Source organism: Sorex araneus, chromosome 2 (assembly GCF_027595985.1).
Source record: "Sorex araneus isolate mSorAra2 chromosome 2, mSorAra2.pri, whole genome shotgun sequence".
NCBI lineage: Eukaryota > Metazoa > Chordata > Mammalia > Eulipotyphla > Soricidae > Sorex > Sorex araneus.
Window position 1 is genome coordinate 359,002,976 of NC_073303.1, and position 23,132 is coordinate 359,026,107.

Genomic DNA, 23,132 nt, shown 5'->3' on the forward strand with positions numbered 1-23,132 from the left:
CCCCAGCCTCCTCTTCCAGCCATGTTAAATCTCTAAAGCATGAGGGGTTGGGGCTTACACATAGGTGTGGTCACAATCAATAGGTATAAAGAAGTTCTTTCCTTCAGGGGTTGCTGCTTCTAGGACAGATTCTCTTTCAGCAGGACGGCCCACCCAAGAGTGAAATTCCATGGGTGTGTTTCTCCTTTCCTTGTCCAACAAACATATAAGCATTCATAATATTAATCATTTTGTATGGACACAGTAAGAGACACATTAAGCTTATAGAATTGCTCTCCTGGGGTCATCTTGATCTCAGACTACAGTGCTCTTTAGTCTTTCCTATCCCTAGCAGGGTCCTAGTCTCATCGTTACTTTTGGATCATGACAGCATTTGTCCATGACCATGCTCTCAACTTATAGTTGAATACCATGGCGCTTTAGCCTGGCCCATTTCGATGCCAGGGTAGCTCACAGCTTGCCCTGGATCCATTCAGTCCTTCATCGGGACCCTGCTTTTGGGGTGCTAGGAACTAAGAGCAACTGAGGCTTAAATCAAGAAAGCAGATGCCCAGGAGGGAATAATATTCGAAGCCAATTAAATCCCAAGTTTAAAAAAGCATATATTAACTGTCTTCCTTTGTCCATACAAAAAGGACATTGCTTTAAACTAAACTATTCAAAAGACATAAGAAGAGGAGAAAGGCAAAATTTCACTCATACATATAAAATTATAGATTTCTGAGGAATCTGGTCTTACAAGTAAACAGAGTCTCAGGGGGGGAAAGGTGATAGAAAATGTGATAGACCAGTTGGGGAAGAGAGCATAGAGAGGAGTTTACAGATAAACAGAATGGAATGGAAGTAAGTGCCTCAGGAGCACTGTGATAAACCTAAGTTTCCTGTGGCAAGGGGAACAGGACATACCAATGTTGTCCTAGAATGTTTAGAGCTACATTCCAATAAACACAGAGGCATGGAGTTGCTTCAGGAGCACTGTGATGGGTATCACTCGATAAATCTAAGCTCTCTGTAGCAAAGGACAAACCAATGATATCCTACAATGAGGATATGTCGGGGTTATTTAAAGGCTCTGAAATTAGTTATGGTGGTTGCGCAGCCTTACCAATATCCTACAGAACGTAGAGTAGGGACACTTTCAAGCACTGAATTTGGAGCTGGAGTTAGGCGACACAACGGCCTGTGCACATGCTTGACACGTAGGAGGATTTCTTGCTTCTCCAACCCTTGCGAGAGGCCACCAGCTCGGCTCTGTCCCTTCCATGGTGCCAGTTAATGATACCTGCTCAGCCAGCTCCCTGGGGGGAGTGCTGTTCTGTCGACCCGTGGCCCCAGCCTCATCAGGGCTTATGGGAGTCAGGAGGCCCGTGCTAATGGGCTGGGGCGTGAGCTGGAGAGCGAACTATCAATTAACGCTTAACCAGACAGGGCGGCTTGTTCTTAGAATCAGCATGTGAGGGACACGGCAGGAATCAGAAATCAGTTGAGAGAGAGAGAGAGAGAGAGAGAGAAAGAGAGAGAGAGAGAGAGAGAGAGAAGAAAAATAGAGGCAGGCAGCGGAGGGTGGCAGGAGGTAAACTGGGAACATTAGTGGTGGACAATGTACACTGGTGAAGGGACGAGTGTTGGATCATTGACTGAAACCCAATTATGAACAGCTGTGTAACTGTATCTCACTGTGTCACTATCACTGTCACTGTCATCCTGTTGCTCATTGATTTGCTCGAGCGGGCACCAGTAACATCTCCATTGTGAGACTTATTGTTACTGTTTTTGGCATATCCAGTACGCCACGGGGATATGCCAGGCTCTGCTGTGCAGGCGGGATACTCTCGATAGCTTGCTGGGCTCTCCGAGAGGGATGGAGGAATCGAACCCAGGTCGGCCGCGTGCAAGGCAAACGACCTACCCGCTGAGCTATTGCTCCAGCGATATCTCACCGTGATTCGATAAAAATTTTAAAAAAGAAAGAAAGACAGAAATCAGTTCCTCTTACTCCCCAGAGACAAACCTGACAGGTCACTAGAGCCGAGATTTGGCTTTGAGGAGGAGCACAGGGCAGTGAAACAAAACCAAGTCTTGTCAGGAACGCCATCCTGCCCCACTGGCGTCTACTTCAGAAGGGTTTCCAGCCCGAACCTCCCGCAGACGGGGGAGGCCTTTCAGCCTCAATGTTTAAAATTGAAGGAGACTTTGAATTTTGATTCCTGTGCAGAGATGGATGTGAGGGAGTCATTCAGTCATCAGAGGTAGAATTCTGTGCTTGAGGTGCTGGGTACCACAGTGGAGAGTTGAATGAGGGATCTTTTTAGAGCGATCACCATCAACAGGGATCACTGTAGCACTGTCATCCTGTTGCTCATCGATTTGCTCAAGCGGGCACCAGTAATGTCTCCATTGTGAGACTTGTTACTGTTTTTGGCATATCGAATATGCCACGGGTAGCTTGCCAGGCTCTGCCGTGCAGGCGAGATACTCTTGGTAGCTTGCCGGGCTCTCCGAGAGGGATGGAGGAATCGAACCCGGGTTGGCTGCGTACAAGGCAAATGCCCTACCTGCTGTGCTATCGCTGCAGCCCATCAACAGGGACGAAAACAAGAGTTTCCTGCTCAGCTCCCATTTGTTCCCATCACCACGGCTTCTTTAGATCCCACATAGGGGAGAGATCATTTTGTCTCTGTCCCTCGCCTCTGCCTGACTGCACTCCCAGCGATTCCCTCCAGTTCTATCCATGTAGCAGCACAGTTGATGGTTTCATCTTTTCTTGTAACCAAGTGGTATTCCATTCCATTGTGTGTATGTACCAAGTTTCTTAACTTAGACGCTTGAGGTGTTTTTCAAACCTTGGCTATTGTGAATAGTGCCGCTATGAACATAGGCATGTGCCTGTCTTTTCTGAGTGGAGTTTTTGTGCTCTTGGGATAGATGCCAAGAAATACAATTGCTGGGTCATATGGAAGCCCAGTTCTTAGTTTTATTGAGATGTGTCCATGTTATTTTCCCAAAAAACGGTTGAACAAGTCAGTATTCTTCTAGCAGTTGATGAGGGTTCTTTCTTTTCCCATCCACACAAATACTATTCTTTGGGGTTTTTTGTTTTCATTTTTTCTTTTTCTTTTCTTTTTCTTTTTTGTGTGTGTGTGCCAGCTTCACTGGTGAGAGGCATTTTTCTCATTGATGTTTTAATTTGCATTTCCCTGATGGTTAGTAATGCAGAGAATTTTTTTTATATGACTGCTGATCATCTGTATGTCTTTGAAGAAGTGTCTGTTCATCTTTTCTCCCCACTTTTTGGATGGGGTTGTATGTTTATTTCTCAAGTTTTTGTTTTGTTTTGTTGCTTTTTGGGTCACACCGGGCGATGCACAGGGATCACTCCTGGCTCTGCACTCAGGAATTACTCCTGGTGGTGCTCAGGAGACCATATGGGATGCTGGGAATCGAACCAGGGTTGGCTGCGTGCAAGGCAAATGCCCTACCCGCTGTGCTATTGCTCAAGCCCCATTCTTCTTAAGTTTTATACGTGCTTTATATATTTAGGATATTAGCCCTTTGTTATATGAGTGGAGGACAAATAGTCTCTTCCACTCTGTGGGGTGTCCTTATTCTGATCACTGTTTCTTTTCAGTGCAGATGCTTCTTAGTTTGATATGTCCCCATTTGTTTACCTTTGCTTCCATTTGCTTGGCCAGTGGAATTGAGTCATTGAAGATGCCTCTATACGCAATGTCATGAAGGGTTCTGCCTGTGTTTTTATAATATTTGGTGTGTGTGTGTGTGTGTGTGTGTGTGTGTGTATCATAGGGCTGACCTGTTAGTGCTCAGGGGCTACTCCTGACTTTGTGCTCAGGGCTCAATCCTGGAACTCCTGGCAGTGAACAGGACCATGTGAAATGGTGGGGATCGAGCAGGGTTGGCTCCTGCAAGGTAAGCACTTTGGGGCCAGAGTGATATGTCATACAGGAGGTAGGGCGTTTGCCCTGCACAGGGCTGGCCCGGGTTAAATCCCTGCGGCCCATTGTTTCTCCCAAGTACAACCCGGAGTTATTTTGAGCACAGATCCAAGAGTAATCCCTGGGCATAACTGCATGTGTCTCCCCTCCTCCAAAAAGAAGTGCTCTTTTCTATCTTCCAGCCCAGCACTTTTACTTTTAAGTACATAAGCCTACGCTAGCTTTACAGTTGAAAATGGAAATGCAAAGCCAGAAATGAATTGGCCAGGAAGGCAAAAGCTCTTGGGAAAGGCGGGGTACCTAAGATTCAGGAGGAAGCAAGGCTGTGTTTTATTTCTAAAGAAAGGATTTGTGGTGAGTTGAAAGTTAACATCGTTTTGCTTTTGGATGGTAAAAGAAGAATTATTAAGGCCTGTGCCATGGAGGTCATATGTAATGGAACATGTGATGCCTACACTCTGTATAACAGGATTTCCTACACACGCGCGCGCACACACACACACACATACAGTGTCACTTAAATGCCCACGTGGCATTCAAGGAGAGACAGTTTTCCAAAGCAAATCACCCTCAAGTCAGAGCATCTACGTGGAAAACACATTCAGCTGGAGGACTTCCTTTGCAAAAGAGGTTCTTTTCATGCTCAGGTTTTGCCTAGAGGTGCCGCAGGCTCTGAACCCCAAAAGAGCTTCTGAGAGATGTTTAGTAGAACATCGTCACATGTATAACATGGTACCTAGACGCAGGGTTGGTGTTTGACCAAATGCAGCACTGGTGGAGTCAGTCTCCGTGTCCTCCCAGCCTCCCCTCCCCCCACCCCCAACAAACCAGGGGCAAGGCAGGCGCCCTTAGAGCAGAAAGAAATGACAGCTGCTAGTCTGACAAGTAAGGAGCCGGGAAGCAACAGAGGGGCTGGTGCCAGACCTAACAGAGAGACAGGCGGCAGGCTCGGGGCAGACCTGCTGCCTGGAGGACTGGAAATTGGGACGCGCAGACTCGGGACCTGACAGCAGGAGGTTCACTGGCCTCAGGTCTGTCTGAAGAAGCCAGTGGTGTGGATTGTGAGGCCCCAGGAGGGCATCGTCGTCCAGTGACATGTATGTTCTATGCATTGAGTGTCCTTACTTTTCCTCCATGCATGGTGGCAGAGGGAGGGCATGTAAGTATTGGCGCCCGTCTTATTTATGGGGAAACTGAGGCACAGAGCCACTAAGAGACTTGCCCTGGCTTCTGTGCCTGCTGGACGTGGACTGGGCCACACTCCAGGCCATCTGTCTTGAGGTCCAGTGCTCTTTCCAGCTCTCCCTACCTATTCCTGAGACCCAGGGGATCCACCCAGAGGCTGCTACAGGGGTGCAGGGGTACCCGGAGTCATGCTTCCCCACGCTGACTCAGCAAGGAGTGCTCAGTATTAATCTGCAAACTTGGAGAAAATGTCAAAGGTCCTGTTCTTGAACCAAAGAAGTGGCCAGGACGAAGGCCCTGGGTTCAGTCCCTGCCCTGTGTGCCCCCTCCGGCCACTCCAGTATGCCTAGGCGTAATCCTGAGCCCCCATTTTATGGTGGGGGGTGAGGTTTGGGTCCTTACCTAGCTGTATTGGGCTTCCTCCTGGCTCTCTGCTCTGGGGTCATTTCTGGCGGTGCTCAGGGGAACCTCTGTGGTGCTGGGGGGTCGGGCCCAGGTCCACGGCATGAAAGGTGAGAGCCTTCCCCGCGGTTCACTGGTCTCTCAGGACCCCTATTTAAAATTAAAAAAATAATCAGGTGAGAGAAATTTGAAGCTACAGAAAACAGCACCCTTTCTATTCTGGGAGCATTCCTCTCTAGATTATTAAAACCGAGAGTCAAGCAGCCGTGTGCCCACCGAGGAGAGCTAGCGGGTCTGCACGCCTGCCCCGCAGGATGTCACAGCCAGGCCCCCTGAGGACCGCTCAGTGCACCCAGGTTGGCGCCAGCACTGACCAAGAGAGCAAGCACCCAGCCCCGCTTCTGCACGACCACCAGGGCACCGGTGTCCTTGCCCGGCCCGGTTTCTGCATCACACACGTCCCTCCTGCTCTCTGTGGTGTCCTGCTCCCCAGAGCCCTGCCGAGACTGGACTGACAGAGCCTGTGTACCCCAAGGCCCCATCTTCCCAGTGGAGTGGGGGTGTGGTCCCGAGAGGGGCTCCCCGCTCTGGGTCCTCTGCGGCCGTGAGCAGGAACTAGCAGCATGTCCTGCATGTTTCTGAGGCCACTGTCCTCGCAGCATGTGATTTATCTTTTCCTTTTTTGGTGGGTGGGTGGGGGGGCACATACTCAGTGATTCTCAGGGCTTACTGCACTCAGGAATTACTCCTGGTGATACTCTGCTGCGTTCAAGGCATATATATATATATATCTATATATATATATATATACATATACGTATATATATACATACACACACACACACACACATATGGCAGAATCTTGCATGGAAAAGCCTGGCAAGCTACCCGTGGCGTATTCGATATGCCAAAACCAGTAACAATAATGGGCCTCATTCCCCTGACCCTGAACACAACAGGGATGAATAGAGACATTACTGGCGCCCACTCAAGCAACTCCATGAACAACAAGATGACAGTGATATGAGAGTGATACAGTGATACAGTAATATTCTCAGGACCACATGGGATGCAGGGATTGAACCGCGGTTGGCTGTGCACAAGACAGACACCCTCCCCGCTGTACAGTTATTCCAGCCCCATATCATTCATCTTGAAAGCAAAAACAGCCCTCCCAGCTCTCAGGAAGCTTCCTGCATAGAGGTGATGCCATGGTGGGGGGGCCCCCATCTGGGGAGTCCTGCTCGCTCCTTTCTGCTGCACCCACACCACCCCTGGGAGAGACAGGGTTTGTAAAGCTGGCCTCTATTCGGGAGTCATCGGCACGTTCCAGTGTCGTCATCCTCAGCCCCTGACTGAGTGGAAGTCTATCTGCAGGCCGGCGTGTGGTACGGAGGGTTAAGGCTCTTGCCTTGCACACAGTTGACCCGGGTTCAAGCCCTGACACTACACATGGTCCTCTGAGCCCCACCAGGAGTGAGCCCTGAGCACAGAGCCCTGAGCATCGCTGGATGTGCCCTCTCTTCTCCCTGCTGGGAGGCAGGACGTGCACTGCAGGCCGCCTTAGTACACAGGTGGCCTGTTTCCCGGGAGGAGCCGGCGATGCAGACAGGTCTTCCACTGGACACATTCCCTCCCCCCCCCGAAAGCCATACCTTCCCTCTGCTGTAAGCCCTCTGGGGCCCCGGGGTGACTCAGGATGGCCAGGGGTGCAGAGGGCACCTGTGGGCACTTAGAGTCTATGGTGGAAGGGGAGGAGCGGCATTGTAGGTGTTGGCAAGGCACAGGGACGAGACATCCCAACCCTCTTGGGAAGCAGGGGCGCTGTGAGGGGAGGCGGGCTGGGGAGAGCTCAGGAGGGAGACCGAGGGGGTCTGACCTCGCTTTTGTGTCTCTATCAGAACAGATAGGGCTGGAGCGATAGCACAGCGGTTGGGCTTTCGCCTTTCACACGACCGACCCGAATTCGATTCCTCCGCCCCTCTCGGAGAGCCCGGCAAGCTACCGAGAGTATCGAGCCTGTGCGGCAGAGCCTGGCAAGCTACCCGTGCGTATTGGATATGCCAAAAACAGTAACAGTAAGTCTCTCAATGAGAGACGTTACTGGTGCCCGCTCGAGCAAATCCATGAGCAAAGGGATGACAGTGATACAGTGATCAGAACAGAGGCTGGGAGGGGAGTGCCAGGGGCAGCTCTGCAGAGCTGGGTGCTTCTCGCTTGCTTTCCCTTGAACCCTGACAGCCACCCAGTAAGGTTCAGGGAGGGGAGATCGGTGCCTTAAGTCACCAGCAGGCAAAGGGTGTCTAGCGCACAACTTGCACCCCCGTAGTCAGTGTGAGATGTAGCGGCCGAGGACCCCCCCCCACATGGCTATGCTGTGAGGACTGCTCGGGGGAGACCAGAGCCCCCCTCCTCCCACAAGCGGCATCCAGAGCAGGCTCCAGACCCGCCCCCACCTGAGTGACAGGGCCTCCGCAAGCCGGGTAGCCCGAGTGGTTTGGGAGGGAATTAACTGAAGAAGCCCAGTCAGTGCACTGTCGGAGAGGTAGTCCAGGGCTTAAGTCTCTCGCCTTGCATGTGGCCCACCCCGGCTTGACCCCCTGAGCACTGCCAGGGATCATTCATGAGCACAGAGCCAGAAATAGCCCCTGAGTCCTCCCTGCCCTGTAACACCAAACCATCTCTGGGGCTAAGTGGACTCCAGCTCACCCTGGGGTGGCTCTGGCGGCTGAGTTCCCCAGTCTCTGGTCCCCGCCACGGCCCAACACGGGTCCTCCAGGGCTGTGCGAGGGCGTCCGTCCCACGCGCTCCCGGCTCTGGGGGCCCGCTGCTGCCCACATCACCCTGGACTCCGCCTTCTCTGGTGTGTGTGTGTGTCCACATGTCCCTTTCCAGGACACCAGTAACCTTGGATGAGGCCCTCATCACCTTAGCTCATCCCCCCCACCCCATGACCCATTTTCCAAATGCGGCTCCTGTCTGGGGCTGCGGGAACGGGGAAAGGGGGAGCCTCAGAGGAGCCTCAGAGGGAGCAATTGGACCCTGAATAGAGGCCCTCCCAAACGAGGAGGACTCAGGGGGCCCTCTGTTCCCCCAAAACCACCGCTCTTCCGTGGAGCCCTCTGCCGAGAGAGGGCAGGACTCACCCCGCTGGGGGTGCTAGGCAGCAGACTTCCTGCATTGAGGGTCTGTTCCCGCCCGTGTGTGCCCGTCCCCCTCCTTGGCCCCCAGCTGAATGTTCAGGCCTCTGGCGTTCTCCCGCCCAGTCCCCTCCCGCTCCCCCAGACCCTTCCAGCTGCAGTGCTCAGCATGGAGAAGAAAATCCTTGCCTATTGCTTGGGGGAGCCAAAGAGTTTGTTTTTCTAGTTATTTCTCTGAAAGCGGAGCCAAGCCCTCGTGGAAGGAATTTAGGAGAGCAAAGTGGCAGGAGCGTTGAGAGCAGAGAGATGCGAGCTGTCCAGGTGGCAGAAACCGGCCCAGCCTGCTGTCTGGGGAGGGAAGGAAACGTCCTTCCGAGCCGGGATGCAGCTGGGAGAGGAGCTCGGGGGAGAGCATGCGCTTGGCATGTGCTCGGCCCCGGGTCTGTCCCAGCGTGGCGGAAATGAACAGGACACCAGGCTAGCTCCCCCCGACTCTTGAGCATAGAATTTCCCCCTCGGCTTTCTTTTTTTTTTTTTTTTTTTTGCTTTTTGGGTCACACCCAGTGATGCTCAGGGGTTACTCCTGGCTCTGCACTCAGGAATTACTCCTGGCGGTGCTTGGGGTACCATATGGGATGCCGGGGATCGAACCTGGGTCGGCCGCGTGCCAGGCAAATGCCCTACCCGCTGTGCTATCGCTCCAGCCCCCCTCAGCTTTCTTCACCCTGCGTAGTGACCGCTTTTTGGGACAGTTCGCACCCTGCGTGGCGACCGCTTTTCAAGTCTCTGGGAAGGCTGGCCTGCCGTGGTCGATCTCAAGGCATCTTCCTCCGACGTGTGCTGGCTCCCCTGTCTGGGCACCTCTGACCTCTTTAGAGCTGAATTTGCCAGGATGCTCATCAACCTCAACCCAAGGGCTACTGTCTGGCCTGGTGCCCCCAGATCTGCGAGACCCCGACCCCTGTGTTCACATGGTGACACATTTCAGCAGTGTTGGCCGGCACCAGGTGGACAGCAGGGATTTTAGGAACTGGTCTGATCCGTTCTGAGGTGCCCTCACCCCATGCCCCTTTAATGTGGGGTCAGGGCGCTCTGTGATGGAGAGGGGATTGGGGGCTCTGCCAAAGATCAAGTTGTTTGTGGAGGCACTTAGTCGGGGATTAATGGGGTGTGTTTGTGCTAACTTGTTTTTTTCTTAAATTTTATTTTCATAAGGTTGCTCACATTTATTGATTATATTCAATACTTCAACACCAGACCCACCACCATTACACCTTCCCACCACCATAATTTCAAATTTTCCCACCGCCATTTATCTTCCGGGGGCAGATGCTAGATAATTTATTTTCTGTTGCTTATTATGAGCACCGTGAGAGGGCGTGCAGCCTAGAAAGTGGCTGCGCGCTTCTGGGATTCTAAAATTGTAAGTGGGTGGGGTCCAGAGATCTCTGTAGGGTGCTAATCCATTTTGGGATTCATTTGGGAGTCTCTGGATCAAGCCGTTGATGTGCTGAGCTGGCGCCTGGAGGCAGGTCATGGGCATGACAGCCGGGACCCCACGCAGGCAGGGAGACGGGAAGGGATGGCCCGTGGCCTGGAGTCTTAGTCCTTGAACCCGAGTACCTGGGTTTTGCTTCTGGAAGCTTGTGGCCGTCGGGGTTTCATCTGGAGCAGCTGGAGAGGGCACACCCGCTCCATTCTGAGGGGCCCCGGGGGGACTGGCTCAGGACGGGGCCTGGGGAGATCTCTGGCGAGCTGCTCTCTTCCGGGTTCACTGCCGTGTCTCTGGATCAAGGTCGCTGATGGTGCCCGGAGCTGCGCTTACTTCTGAATAGTTACGTTAGGGTGGGCCCGGGCAGGAAGCGCTCCCGGCCCCTCCTAGGGTGACGAATCCACGCAGGTGCACAGGGGACCACACCTGAGCCCTCAGGAACAGCGGGACGGGGGGGCAAATGTCACCAACTTCTGTGGCATCTGAGACGCAGGTGCTGTAGAAGAAAGTGGGAAACGCCCACCCCGTAAGAAACTACAGGTGGTGTGTTCCCCCCTTGGACACTGATCCTGAACACTTAGATAGTGTCACCCGTAACTGGTTGTGCGGGTGAGAGAAGCTTCTACCATAGCAACAGGGCGAGGGGCTGGGGCCACCTCCGGGGGTGAAGGCACTGGCCTTGCGTCCAGCAACCCCAGTTCCATCCCCACCACACAGCGTTCCCCCAGGCACCGCCTGGATAGCAAACCCTTCTCGTGGAGAAGGTCAGGGAGCTTGGGGTGCGGGGCTGCGACCCCAGAGCTGGGCCTCCGGACCTCAGGAGACCAGAAGACAAGGTGGGTCTGTGGACTTGGTTCTCAGGGGTGCACAGCCTTACTGTGGGGGCTTAGGGGTGGGCATGGCCTTACTGGGGGGGGGAGCACAGCCTTACTGGGAGGAGCACAGCCTTACCAGGGGAGACACACAGCCTTAATGGGGGAGCACACAGCCTTACTATGGGGAGCACGGCCTTACTGGGAGGAGCACAGTCTTACTGGGAGGAGCACAGTCTTACTGGGGGAGCACAGTCTTACTGGAGGAGCACAGCCTTATTGGGAGGAGCACAGACTTACTGGGAGGAGCATGACCTTACTGGGGGGAGCACAGCCTTACTGGGGGGAGCACGGCCTTACTGAGACTTTCCCACACCAAGGTAGGCAGGTGCCGGAAGCAGAGTGAGCAAGGCTTTCTGGCTCTTTCCACCGGGTTCTGCAGGCAGCTGCTGCCTTCCCCCCGCCCCCCCCCACAGCAGGCCCTGAGCAGTGCCCTCCTCCATCCCAGGGGCCATGCGCTGACCAGCTGACCAGTGCCTATCCTCGGGGCCCTCTGGACAAGGGCTGACTCCTGAGTCCCCTGTCTCTCTCCACCTTCAGTTCCGCGTGACAACTCCCTGTGTGTAGCATGCGCCAACAGCCTGCCGTGCAAGGCATGCATCTTCTTTTGCCCGGAGGTGACTATGCCTAAAATTCCACATGGCTGTGTCGTTTGGTCCATTCACGTGCCGGTTGGCTCTGTAGAGACGGGGCAGGTGAGCCCTGCCTTCCGCAGCACGCTGACGCCCCCTCCCCATGAACTGGTGGATAAGGCAGCAGGCTGCTGGCAGACCCAGGCGGCAGGGAAGGGTCTCATTTCCCTGATGAAGACGGGAAAATGCTTTAGCTTGGTCAGATGTCACCAACCTCCTGAAGGCAAAACCCCCTGGACCTTGGTGCTCCGTGAATCCAGTGTTCTGGGCAGTTTAGACTCAAGTGTCAGGAAGGTTTGCTGGGAAGAGGAGAAAGTAAGGAGAAAATAAGGCATCCTCGGGGACAGATGTCGGGGCAGGAAGTTAAGGCTCCAGAGGCAAAAATCCACTTGTCTCATTCCTTCCCTCAACATCCCAGTGACGTGCCTTACCCCAGTCTCTGCCGGAATAATCCGCGTGTCTGTCACAAGAACCTCCCTGGGCCGCCACTGGCCTCACTCCAGCTCCTTACCCTGCTGGTGTTGATCCCTAGCACCATCTCCACTGGACACACGCGTGCGTGTGGTCCCTGGGCTTCTACGGAGTTATGCCCCATGCTCTCTGATTCTGGGAACTGGCTTGGTGCCTGCTAGGAGCAAACTCAGCTCTGCCAATTAGCAGCTCATTTGGCCTTGGTCGAGTTATTCATCTCTCAACACTCTTCAGTGGGTCACTGGGGTCACTAAATGCACTCCTCATGAAGCAGCTGGCCTGCCCTTGATTGCTATTCTGTTATTTGCCTATGAAAGACCCCTCCTGTGGCTCCAAGATTCCTGCCCTCGCCCTGAGCACTGGGATCAGATACCCAGCACCTGGGCAGGGGCCGTGGAAATAGCACTTGCCTTTCCAAAGGCAGTAAATGAGTCCAGCTCCAGGGCCCCGGGTGCTGGACGTGGCTGCAGGTGGAGATCACCCGGGGACTTCTAAGTGGTGCTGGGGGTCCTGATTCCCAGAGGTGATGGAACTGTGTGGCAGGTGATGTGAGCCTTGGAGTTTTCTTACTTTGTCCACCTTCATCAGGGAGACAGGAGCAGGCCGCCTCAGAGCGTGCTGCATTTCCTGGGACCCGTGTCAGCGAGACAGTTTTCTATCTCAGTCCCCAAAGTGACACTAAAAGGAAACATTTGCACAGGGCCATTACAAAGGCTTTGTGGGGCTGGAGAGATAGTAGAGGAGTGAGGCACTTGCCTTGCATGAGACTGATCCTGGTTCAATCCCTGCCACTGCATATGGTCCTTCGAGTCCCTCCAGGAGTGATCCCTGGGCCCAGAGCCAGGAGTTAGCCCTGAGTAGCGCCGGGTGTGGCCCCAAACAAACAAAGCAAACCCCTTGCCCCAGCAGAGCCTGTTATTCCCTGCTCTAGTGCCCCCTCCAGGATCACTCAGAGACCAACAACACAAATGATGGGGGAACCGAGGCCGAAGTGTTGGTCTCAAATTGGAGAGGATGGTGGCCTGGAGCTGCGGCCCTGGAATGTCTTCAGACAAGCAATACATTTGCCACGTCTCTGAGCCGTAATAGAATTCAGAGTCACAATTGGATTCCACGAGGTTCTGTCCAAAGGTTTAATCTCTGACAGTGCTCTCTTGCTGGGCAGAAGATCACCATCTTGCAGGAAAGCGCATTTTGAAAAGAAGCCATCTCTTAGCACAGGAGGCAAGACACACAGCCAGCCCAGGTTCAGTCCCCCACGCCACATTGGGTCCCCAAATCCCACCAGGAGTGGCCCCTTTAAAACAGAGCCAGAAGTAAGCTCTGAGCACTTCTGAGTATACCCACTACCATCACCACCGAGAAAAAGCCATTTCTGTCACTTCTCCTTTGAAGAGGATGAGCCAGGAATGTGGCGGTAGGAGAGCATGTGCCTTGCTTGTGCAACTTCCATCCCTGAAACCACACACAGAAAAATAAGTCAGGAAAGGGCCAGAAATATGGCTCAAGAGATGGCGCACACAGGGCTGGAATGATAGCACAGCAGGTAGGGCATTTGCTTTGCATGCAGCCAGCCCGGGTTTGATTCCCAGCATCCCATATGGTTCCCCGAGCACCGCCAGGAGTAATTCCTGAGTGCATGAGCCAGGAGTAACCCCTGTGCATCACCGGGTGTGACCCAAAAAGCAAAAAAAAAAAAAATGGCGCACAAACTTAGCATGTCTGAGTTCTCGCCCGAGCACCACTCGGTATGGGTAGTACCCTACACAGCACCACTCAGTATGGGTAGCCCCAATCAAAAGAATTAGTTAAAATAAGAGGTGCCTTTATGCCAAATGGAACAAACCAGATTGCAAAAGAACAAATAACAGTCTAATTCCACTTATTTGGGTGCCTGGAGCCACCTGATTCAGAGAGCAGGTTAGCAGGGGCCGGGAAGGAGTTTGGGAAGCTGTTGTTTAATGAGTATAGAGTTGGTTTTGCAAGATGAAGAGTCTGGTCATGGATGGAAATAATTATCACACAATATGACTGTACAATGTGCAGAAAATCAGTTAGGAGGGTGAGTTTGGGTTTTGCCACCACACTCAGCCCTTCGTATGGTTCTGCATCTTCCATTCAGCCTACCGCAGACGGAGAAATGTGTGTGTGGTTCTGTGTTGAACACGCAGGCTTTTTTCCTTGCTTTATTCTCTAAGCAGTAATTCTCTGATACAGTAGAGCAGCGCTTTGCTCAGTATTGACATTGCCCAGATACTCTAAGTCAGGAAGAGCTGTGAGGAGAGAGTTGGTGCCATGAGAATGCAAAGTCATTTGATATCAGGGATTTGAACCACGGCAGATTTGAATACCTGAGAAGGTCCAGGAAGTAACACCCTTCGGGTACAGCCAGGAAATGGCAGTAAATGATTTTTCAAAAAGCAGTTCCATGGTAATCCAAGTGAATATACAGTCACCCCACGGAGTCTCAAGCCTACAGGAACTCAACCTGGGCCCATGGTTCGGTTTCCAGGGTGGAGGTGTCACTGGACAGAGTCCCCCCAGAACATGGATTGGGGAGGGACACCCTGAGAAAGGGGCAGCAGGTCAGTTGTAGGGCATCTCAGCTATGATGACAGTGGGCCTGACTCATGCGTGCTATTTCCTTGTGTGTTTCCGTGGCAGCCCTGGAAAGCACCAGGGGGCTGACCCATGAGTGTGTCATTGTGTGTGGCCTCGTGATTATGTTCCGGGGCAGGAGACATAATTCTGTGGGCTGAGTGCATGTTTTGCATGTGGACGACCTGGGTTCGATCCCCAGCACCGCATGATCCCAAGCACCGCCCGGATTGACCACTCAGCGCAGAGTCGAGAATAGCCACTAACGACTGCCAGGAGTGGACCGTAAACCACAGAAGATTCTGCGTTCCTTCCCTCAGCTGGAGAGACTCCCAGCTGCATGTCTTCATGGAAATGAGTTAAATAACTTTGGAGTCAGCAATAAGAGAAGCTATTTAGCCGTGGTGTTTATTTATCTTTTATGATGAAAGGTTTCTAGCATGTCTGATGTAGCTGTTGGCACAAATAAGAATTACACCTTCAGAGGGAGAAGACTGGAGAGGGAAGCCACATGTTTCTGTTTACACTGGGCCTCGAGAGGGTGATTGTTTTTGGCCAAATGATCTTTTGACGAGCGTCAGTAACACAAAGAATTAACCTCTATTATTGGACATACTGCTGCCGGGATGGAGAACTCTCCTTGGCCGGAGTCGGGAGGGTGGGACATTCAGCCTCAACTGGGCCCCGCTGCTCAGACAGCAGCCTCCACCTGCATGTCACAGCCACAATGAAGGGGAATGGTCACTGCGTCCATCCAGGTCCCCCATCGTTTGAGAGCAAGCCAGGGCTTGAGAAGCTTTGCTCTGGGCCATTGGCCCGTCTCTCCACGAGGTTATCCACTCTGCTCACGGCTCAGAGTCGGGCTGCAAGATGGCAGTAAGGTGGGCAGTTCTAGAGGCCTTATGCTAAGTGGAAGAAAGACGTGAAAGCTTAAATTGTACCCGTGGTCCCCTGTGTCTGAAAGCATGATCAAGGCAAGGCCAGAGGACAGAAAACAGCAGTTCCTGGAAGTCTTGGACAGGCATCTGGGCGAATGGATGGGGCAGCCATCTGTCCAAAACACAGACTCAGTGACACTGAAAACGCGATCTAGGCTGCAGCCACTGGAACTTTGTGATGCACTTGACAAGTTGACAGGCAGGGACGCGGGGGGTGTGGAGGGGAGGGGATACGGCAACACTGGAAGCCAAACCAGGGAAAGCTGACACTGAGGTAGGACTGGTGTTGAAATATTCTATGCCTAAAACTCAACGAACAATAACTTTGCAAATCACAGTTCTTTAATAAGAACACATTAAATTTAAAAAATAATAAAAACAGTTGCTGGGGGCTGTTGACCAGTGACTCTGTGAAGGGATTGTGTGAAATTATGGCATTGTCCATATCTTGACTGGGAGGCATGATCCTATGCTTCTGATTAAAAGTCACAGAACTGTATTTTGCTGTGCGTAATTTAGAGTTTAATAAATCTCACCTAAAAACCAATTCCAGGGCTGGGGGTATAACTCAATACTAGAGCACATGTTTTGCATATATATATACACATATATATACATACATACATATATATATATATAGTTCTGGGTTCAACCCTTGACACCACACACACATACACACATGAAAAATTAATTACACTTTCCAATCTTTCTTGGAAAGAAGTAAGGCACAAGTAGCTGGCAGCATTTGTGAACTCCTCAGCTACCAGTGCTCGTGAGAATGGAGCTTCTCTATAAAGTCAGGGAGTCAAAGGAGGCCCCCCTTGTGGACACCAGCAGGGGACCCAACGAACCGGTGGTTCCCGACAGTGGTTTGCCATGGTGAAGCAGACATTCCTCTGACATTCATGGGAGACATTTCTCATTCTTTCATTCAACAGTGTTTGTTGAAACTTCCGAAGATGCAGGCTTGGGACTAGGCAGTGCAGATATGACTGTGGAGCAAGATCCCCACAAGAAGTCCTAGTGGCAAAATCCAGTGGTCCTCAGACTTCTCAACTTTTCCTTTGTTTTAACCTCAGGTCTTTAAAACATACTTCCATCAATTAAAAAAAAAGTGTGTGGGGGGAATTTAATGTGAAATAGAAACCGTCGTAGTTAATAGGAAGCCCATTCTAGAATCTCTTATTGGGGCCCTCTGAGCTGCATTATCCCACCTTGACCCCCAAATGTGTCTGACTTCCAGGTAATCCACATCACAACTCCCAGGTTTTACTGTTAGGCCAGTTTCTTTTCTCTTTCTTTTCTTTTCTTTTCCTTTTTCCTTTTTTTAAAGCTATATGGAGAACAAGTTCCAGATTGTCCGGCTCTGTCTTCCTCTCTAGAGGCGCTAAACTCCACAGGCATCTCACATGTGGAGAGAGTCCCTCCCAGAGCACAGTGGAGAGAGTCTCTCCCAGAGCACAGTGGAGAGAGTCCCTCCCAGAGCACAGTGGAGAGTCCCTCCAGAGCACAGTGGAGAGAGTCCATCCCAGTGCACAGTCCCTTGAGCTGAAATCAGCTAGGACATCTTTTCCCCACCCCAAAGCCACACGTAGAATTCCCAGAATCTTTTCTTTTTTTATTTATTTTTATTTATTTTTTATTAGTGAATCACCATGAGATAAAGTTACAGACTTACAGGTTTTCATGCTTACGTTTCAGTCACATAATGATCGAGTGTCCATTCTTCCACCCGTGCCCATTTTCCACCACCAATGGTCCCAGCATCCCTCCCACCACCCCCACCCTGTCCCCTTCACCCCACGCTGCCTCTGTGGCAGGGCATTCCCTTTCGCTCTCTCTCTTTTTGGGTGTTGTGGTTTGCTATAGAGGTATTAAGTAGGCATCATGTTCAGTCTATAGTCTATTTTCAGCCCGTATCTCCCATCCTTAGTGGGCCTGCCTAGCACCCTTTGCTTGGTGATCCCTCCAGAATCTTTTAAACTGACTCAAACTTGTGCCACTCAGCCTGATTCCTTCCACTCTCTGCCCACTTCCATTTGAAGCTGATCTTAGCCATTCTCAGCAGGGGCCCAGAGTCTGGCATTTAGCAGCATTAATTCTAATCCTCAGCACCAAAGTGACTTAAAATACCCAAGCGCCTGAGATTCAGTCTCTGGATAAACTCGATCCCCGTGTCACATCATCATTCGTTGATGGTGATAATGAACTTGAGGATGACTCTTGAGTTTCTCCGTTTCTTCCTGGAGGAGGGGAAACAGTCCACTGAGTTACTTGAGACGGGGCTGTAAGAGCAGTGCTTCTGAATTGGTGTCTTGGATGCCTTTCAACACAGAAATCCAGGACCTCGTGGCTGGCTGGAGTGATCGTCTAGTGGGTAGGGTCTTTGTCTTGCACACAGCCGACCCGGGTTCAATCCCCGGCATCCCATATGGTTCCTCCAAGCACCTCCAGGAGTAATTCCTAAGTGCAGAGCCAGGAATAACCCCTGAGCATCACTGGGTGTGACCTGAAAAGAAAAAAAAAGAGAGAGAGAGAGAGAGAGAGAGAGAGAGAAATCCAGGATCTCATAGGATTCCCCCATTTGGATCACCACAAACCAGCCTGAGCCCCTCTTGGCCGAGCTTTGTTCCCTAGTACACCTCAAGTCCAAGGCCAAGACGGGGTTTAAAGGAGGCCCCTCCCCCTCAGGGGCTGGAGCAATAGCACAGCGGGTAGGGCATTTGCCTTGCACGCGGCTGACCTGAGTTCAATTCCCAGCATCCCATATGGCCCCCCCCAGCACCGCCAGGAGTGATTCCTGAGTGCATGAGCCAGGAGTGACCCCTGAGCATTGCCGGGCGTGACCCATAAAGAAAAAAATAAAATAAAAAATAATAACAAAGGAGGTTCCCCAGAGGAGCCCCGTCTCCACGAGGGGCTGTGGGAAGGAAGGCTTCTGACCCTCACAACTGGGGCTTTTGTCTTCCAGGGGTACCTGTCAGAAGGGCTGGTGACGAAGTGGTACCGCTCACCACGCCTGCTGCTGTCCCCGAACAACTACACCAAAGCCATCGACATGTGGGCGGCCGGCTGCATCCTGGCCGAGATGCTGACCGGAAGGATGCTCTTTGCAGGCAAGTCACTCACCCCGTGCCTTCTCCTCGCCCTTCTCTGGCGTGGTCTCGTCTACAGGAGCCCTGCACAAAAGCACCTGCTAAACACGCGAGTCTGTCTTTCGTATGTGTGTGTGTGTGTGGGGGGGATCATGAGTGCTCAGGGTGCAGTGCTCGGGGACTATTCCTGGCTCAGAGTTTAGGAGTGACCCCTGATGGTGCTCAGGGAGCTATCTCGGGTGCCAGGGATCTAGCAGGGTCGGTCCACATGCAAGGCAAGTGCCCTTCCCGCTGTGCTCTCCCTCCAGCCCCCGGTCTGTCTCTCGGAAATTACTCTGTGGCTTTCCTGGCATTGCTTGGAGGATCCATATTATCATTTTCCTCCAAATACGGGAGAAGCTGAAAGTAGTGTCTCGACCCCAGACTTTGAAATCGAGTAACAGTGTGTGTTCAGAGGCTTGGGGAGGGACCCCTCAAGACTCCCAGCCTCCATTTTGGCCCCTCTCCCCTACTCTTCCTGACACTGGAGTTCGCACGGGGATGGGGGTGAGCCCTCCGAAGGGCTCCCCCCAATCCTGAGTCAGCCTCTCTACAAGGGCCCTGCCAGCAGGGGCCAAGAGGAGCCCGTTCGGGCAGACGTCGGTGCTTTAGATTTGGGAGTTAGAGCAGCCCAAGGGGGACAGAACCAGGAGACAGAGCTGGCCTGAGCACACAGCAGAAGGGCCCAGCGGGGAAGCGATGTTCAATCAGAAGGATCCTGGGGGCTGGAGAGATTGTCCAGGCACTTGCCTTGCATGTGGTTGACCCTGATTCCATCCCCAGCACCACATGGTCCTCCAAGCACCACTGGGAGCAACCCCCAAGTACCGCAGAATGTTACCCACCCCCACTCCCCACCAATTACTTTGCTGAATGAATGAGAGTGAGAGAATGATGCTCTCCCCGGGCTGTGCCCATCTCCTCCCTGCTGGCCGATCTGTCAGGAGCCGACAGACCCATTCCCGGGCAGACATTTGACAAAGCCACACCCCAGAGCCCCAGCACTGCTCCCCTCGACTCTGTCCGGTGCTGCTCAGTGACTTACCCAGCGTCTTCCACCATGCCCCCCGCCCCCCTGCCTGGCGCCCGACCTCACCCCTGGCTCTGCCTTGCAGGGGCTCACGAGCTGGAGCAGATGCAGCTCATCCTGGAGACCATCCCCGTGATCCGGGAGGAGGACAAGGACGAGCTGCTGCGGGTGATGCCATGTTTCGTCAGCAGCACCTGGGAGGTGAAGCGGCCCCTGCGCAAGCTGCTGCCCGAAGTGGACAGCGAAGGTAGCTGACCGCGAGCGCCGAGGCCGGGCAGCGGAGGGCACTGGCCGCACTGCACCCAGACCCCTGGACTCGGGCCCACGGACAGCCCTCAAAGTCGCCATTCCTGACCCCCCCCCTGCCCCCAGAGCCCACCCTGGTCTTGTCTTCTCCTTCTCCTCTCCCTCACTTGCTCGCCCTCCTTCATCTGTCGTCCTTCACCCTTTCCCCTCGGAAGGACAGAGACCACAGACTTTTTTAGCCTCAAAGCCAGGTCCAGGCTCAGTCCAGCAAAGAGCTGCGTGACCTTGGGTGCGACCTTGGGCAGCTGCTTGCCGTCTCCCACTCACCGTTTGCACCATGACCACATGGGTCTAACGGTCCCGGCACCCAGGGGTGCTGTCACGAGGGAGTGCCCCAGGCAGAGGGTGCGGGAGTTCCATCTGCTCGGGGCCTCACCCTGCCCGAGGCTCCTTCCGAAATCCCGAGATTAGGGGGTATCGAGTCTGCCCATTGTTGGGGGGACCCAAATTCTCAGTGGAAGTAAAAGGTTAAGACATTTTCTGTACATCACCTAGTCCAAAAGCAGACAGTCGGGGCCGATGGAACACGCGGCACTTTGTTCTCCGTGCCCTGCTGCTTGGGGGAGGGGCCCTCGCCCGCTGCAGGGAAGTGGGGAAGACTCAGTCCTCTCTTCCTGAGCCTGAATTTGTCCTCAGGAGCTGCTGCCCGGACCCTGAGGTCCAGCTTCCTCTCTCCGCAACCTCCCAGCTGCAGCAGAGACAGTGAAATGAATATTGAGTCCATTAATAGTTTTCAGAACTCCGGGGATCCAGAGAGGTTCTGTTTGGAATCCACTGGCTTCCGAAGGTGACAAGAGAGGACAGGAGCCTTGTGGCATTAGCAATGCCTGAGAGCACCTGGAGGGGGTGATGGAGCTCTGAGAAAGGGAGTGTGTATGTGTATGTGTGTATAAGTGTGTATGCGTGTGTGTGTGTGTGTGTGTGTGTGTGTGTGTGCGCGCGCGCGCTGGAGAGGGGGTGCCTACAGTCTGAACTGAGGGAAGTTCAAGCTGCAGCCAGGAAGCTAAACCCTCCTGGCTGGCAGTGGGGTCAGTGCCCACCTCCAGGCCAGAGTGCAGACACTTCCTGGGCTCTGCCATGGGCCCCGGCTGTCAGGTGGTCCTCCCCCCTCCTTACATGGGCTCCGTGGGCACCAGCTGCCAACCACAGTCAGGGGAAGCCAAAGCAGATTCCTCGCAGGAGGCTTTTGTGCACGAGGCCTGGAAGTCGGGGGACGGACACTCATCCCTCCTACCCGTTTCAGGGTCTCAGTGGCATGGCTTCATCTCCCTCAGGGGAGCTGGGGGTGCCGGCCAGCTTTGCAGCAGACGGAGGGGGTCTGAGAGGGGCAGCCCCATGGGGGAGAGCGTATGTGGTGTCGGGGGGACCCCAGAGGGCTAAAGCAGGCTCAGGGTGCAGGTAAAGGGGGCAGACTCAGGTTTGGTACTTGGAAGGTCTATTGGCGTGGGCACTGGCTGGAGGGCCAGCGTCAGGTGGGAAAAGGGACTCTGCCCCCCAGAAGTGTGGCACCCACCTTGGGGTGTCAGTAAGAGAGGTGGTCAGTTTCAACTCCAGGGTTCGCAGGATTTCACGGAGGTGTGCCCACGTTTAGTGCGCCCACGCTCTTGGTCCAAAGAAGTAGGTGAGGCCCAGGGAAGCGGTCAGCATGCAGGCACCACCCTGAGCCCGCTGCAGGCTGAGCCGCTGGCGCCCTGGAGTGCCCCCCTGAGCCTTCAGCGCTTTAAGGGTGGGCATCAGAGTTCCCGCGGCTCAGCTGATCTGGTCTAGGGTTACAGAGCAGCGCTGCCTCGTGCTGGGAGGGCAACGCGTGACCTTCAGAGTCCATCGATTGCCCGAGTCATGGATGGATTTTCATGCCGAGATCCACAGCTGGTGCAATGGGGCCGGGCCTCCGCTGCCCGCCGCCCCCCACTCCCTCACAGGCTGTGTCGTGACTGACTGCCTAGGGCGGAGGGGCAATAAAGCTCCAGGCTAGCCCTCAGCCTGGGATTGCTCAGGGCTGACCTTGCTCCTGCGGGATCCCCCCTTCCGGGAGGCGTTTCTTTAATGCTCGGCCAGTGCCCGCCCTGAGGCCCCCGGCTGCTGAAATCTGGACGTGGATGGATGCGGTGGCCACAGACACTGACCAGCATATCCCTTCCTGCCTCGCTGTGTCCTTCCTGCCACCCCATTCCAGCTGCTCGGAACCGCCCCTCCACCTGGCCACTGACAGTTCCTGCCTGGCACAGCCAAGGCCGGGGCTTTCAGCGTGCCTGGGAAGTATCCCGGCCAGCCCCCAGGGGACACCTGGACCAGAAGGAGCTCGGGACTCAGGAGCACGCAGCCACCAGGCGCCCCCTCACCCCAAGAAGGGGTCCTGCTGCAGACACATCCTGCTCCTGGAAGGAGCAGGTGCCCCCCTGCCACTCCTGCCACTAGCATCACTCAGCTTGTGATGTGGGAGTTGGGGGGAGGCACCCAGCTCCCCCCACACCCCACAGAACCACCTCCGCGGCATGCTCCATGCTGCCTCCTGGTGGACCCCAGTGGAACAGCTCTCCACCCCCTTCAGTAACATCTTCTGGGGCCATCTCTTTAATTAACTAATTATGAGGGGGGGGAGGGCGGGGGGAGGGCGGGGGCGGCGGGGTGCAGTGATTACTCCGATTACTCAGCGGTGCTCAGGGATTACTCCTGGCTCTGCACTCAGAGATCAGTCCTGCAGGCTCAGGGGTACTGGGGATCAAACCAGGGTCGGCCACATGGAAGGCAAGCGCCCTCCCTCCCGCTGTTTGTCTCTCTTCGGGATGATCCCGTCTTCTTGACTCCTCCTTCCCTGTTCCTGTCGTGGCACTGACGCATCTTGGCTGCGGCACATGCTGGGAGATGGGGGTCGTGTACTTTAGTTGTGGGGCTTGCACAGGTGCCGGCTGGGGGCTGCACTCATTGCGCTGCTGTGCAGTGCTCATGGGGGTGTGCACGGCAGGGTAGTCCCCGGGG

General features: G+C 53.8%; 1 protein-coding gene across 9 annotated transcripts in view; it reads left to right on the plus strand.

Moving 5' to 3' along the window:
- Positions 1–23,132, plus strand: part of MAPK4 (mitogen-activated protein kinase 4) — a 148,158-nt gene that overhangs the window by 116,719 nt on the left and 8,307 nt on the right. For all 9 annotated transcript variants that reach the window (XM_055125353.1, XM_055125351.1, XM_055125347.1 and 6 more), the window contains 2 exons: positions 18,655–18,799; positions 19,933–20,094. In XM_055125353.1, coding sequence (XP_054981328.1) covers positions 18,655–18,799; positions 19,933–20,094 — 307 coding nt within the window. The remainder of the gene's footprint in view (positions 1–18,654; positions 18,800–19,932; positions 20,095–23,132) is intronic.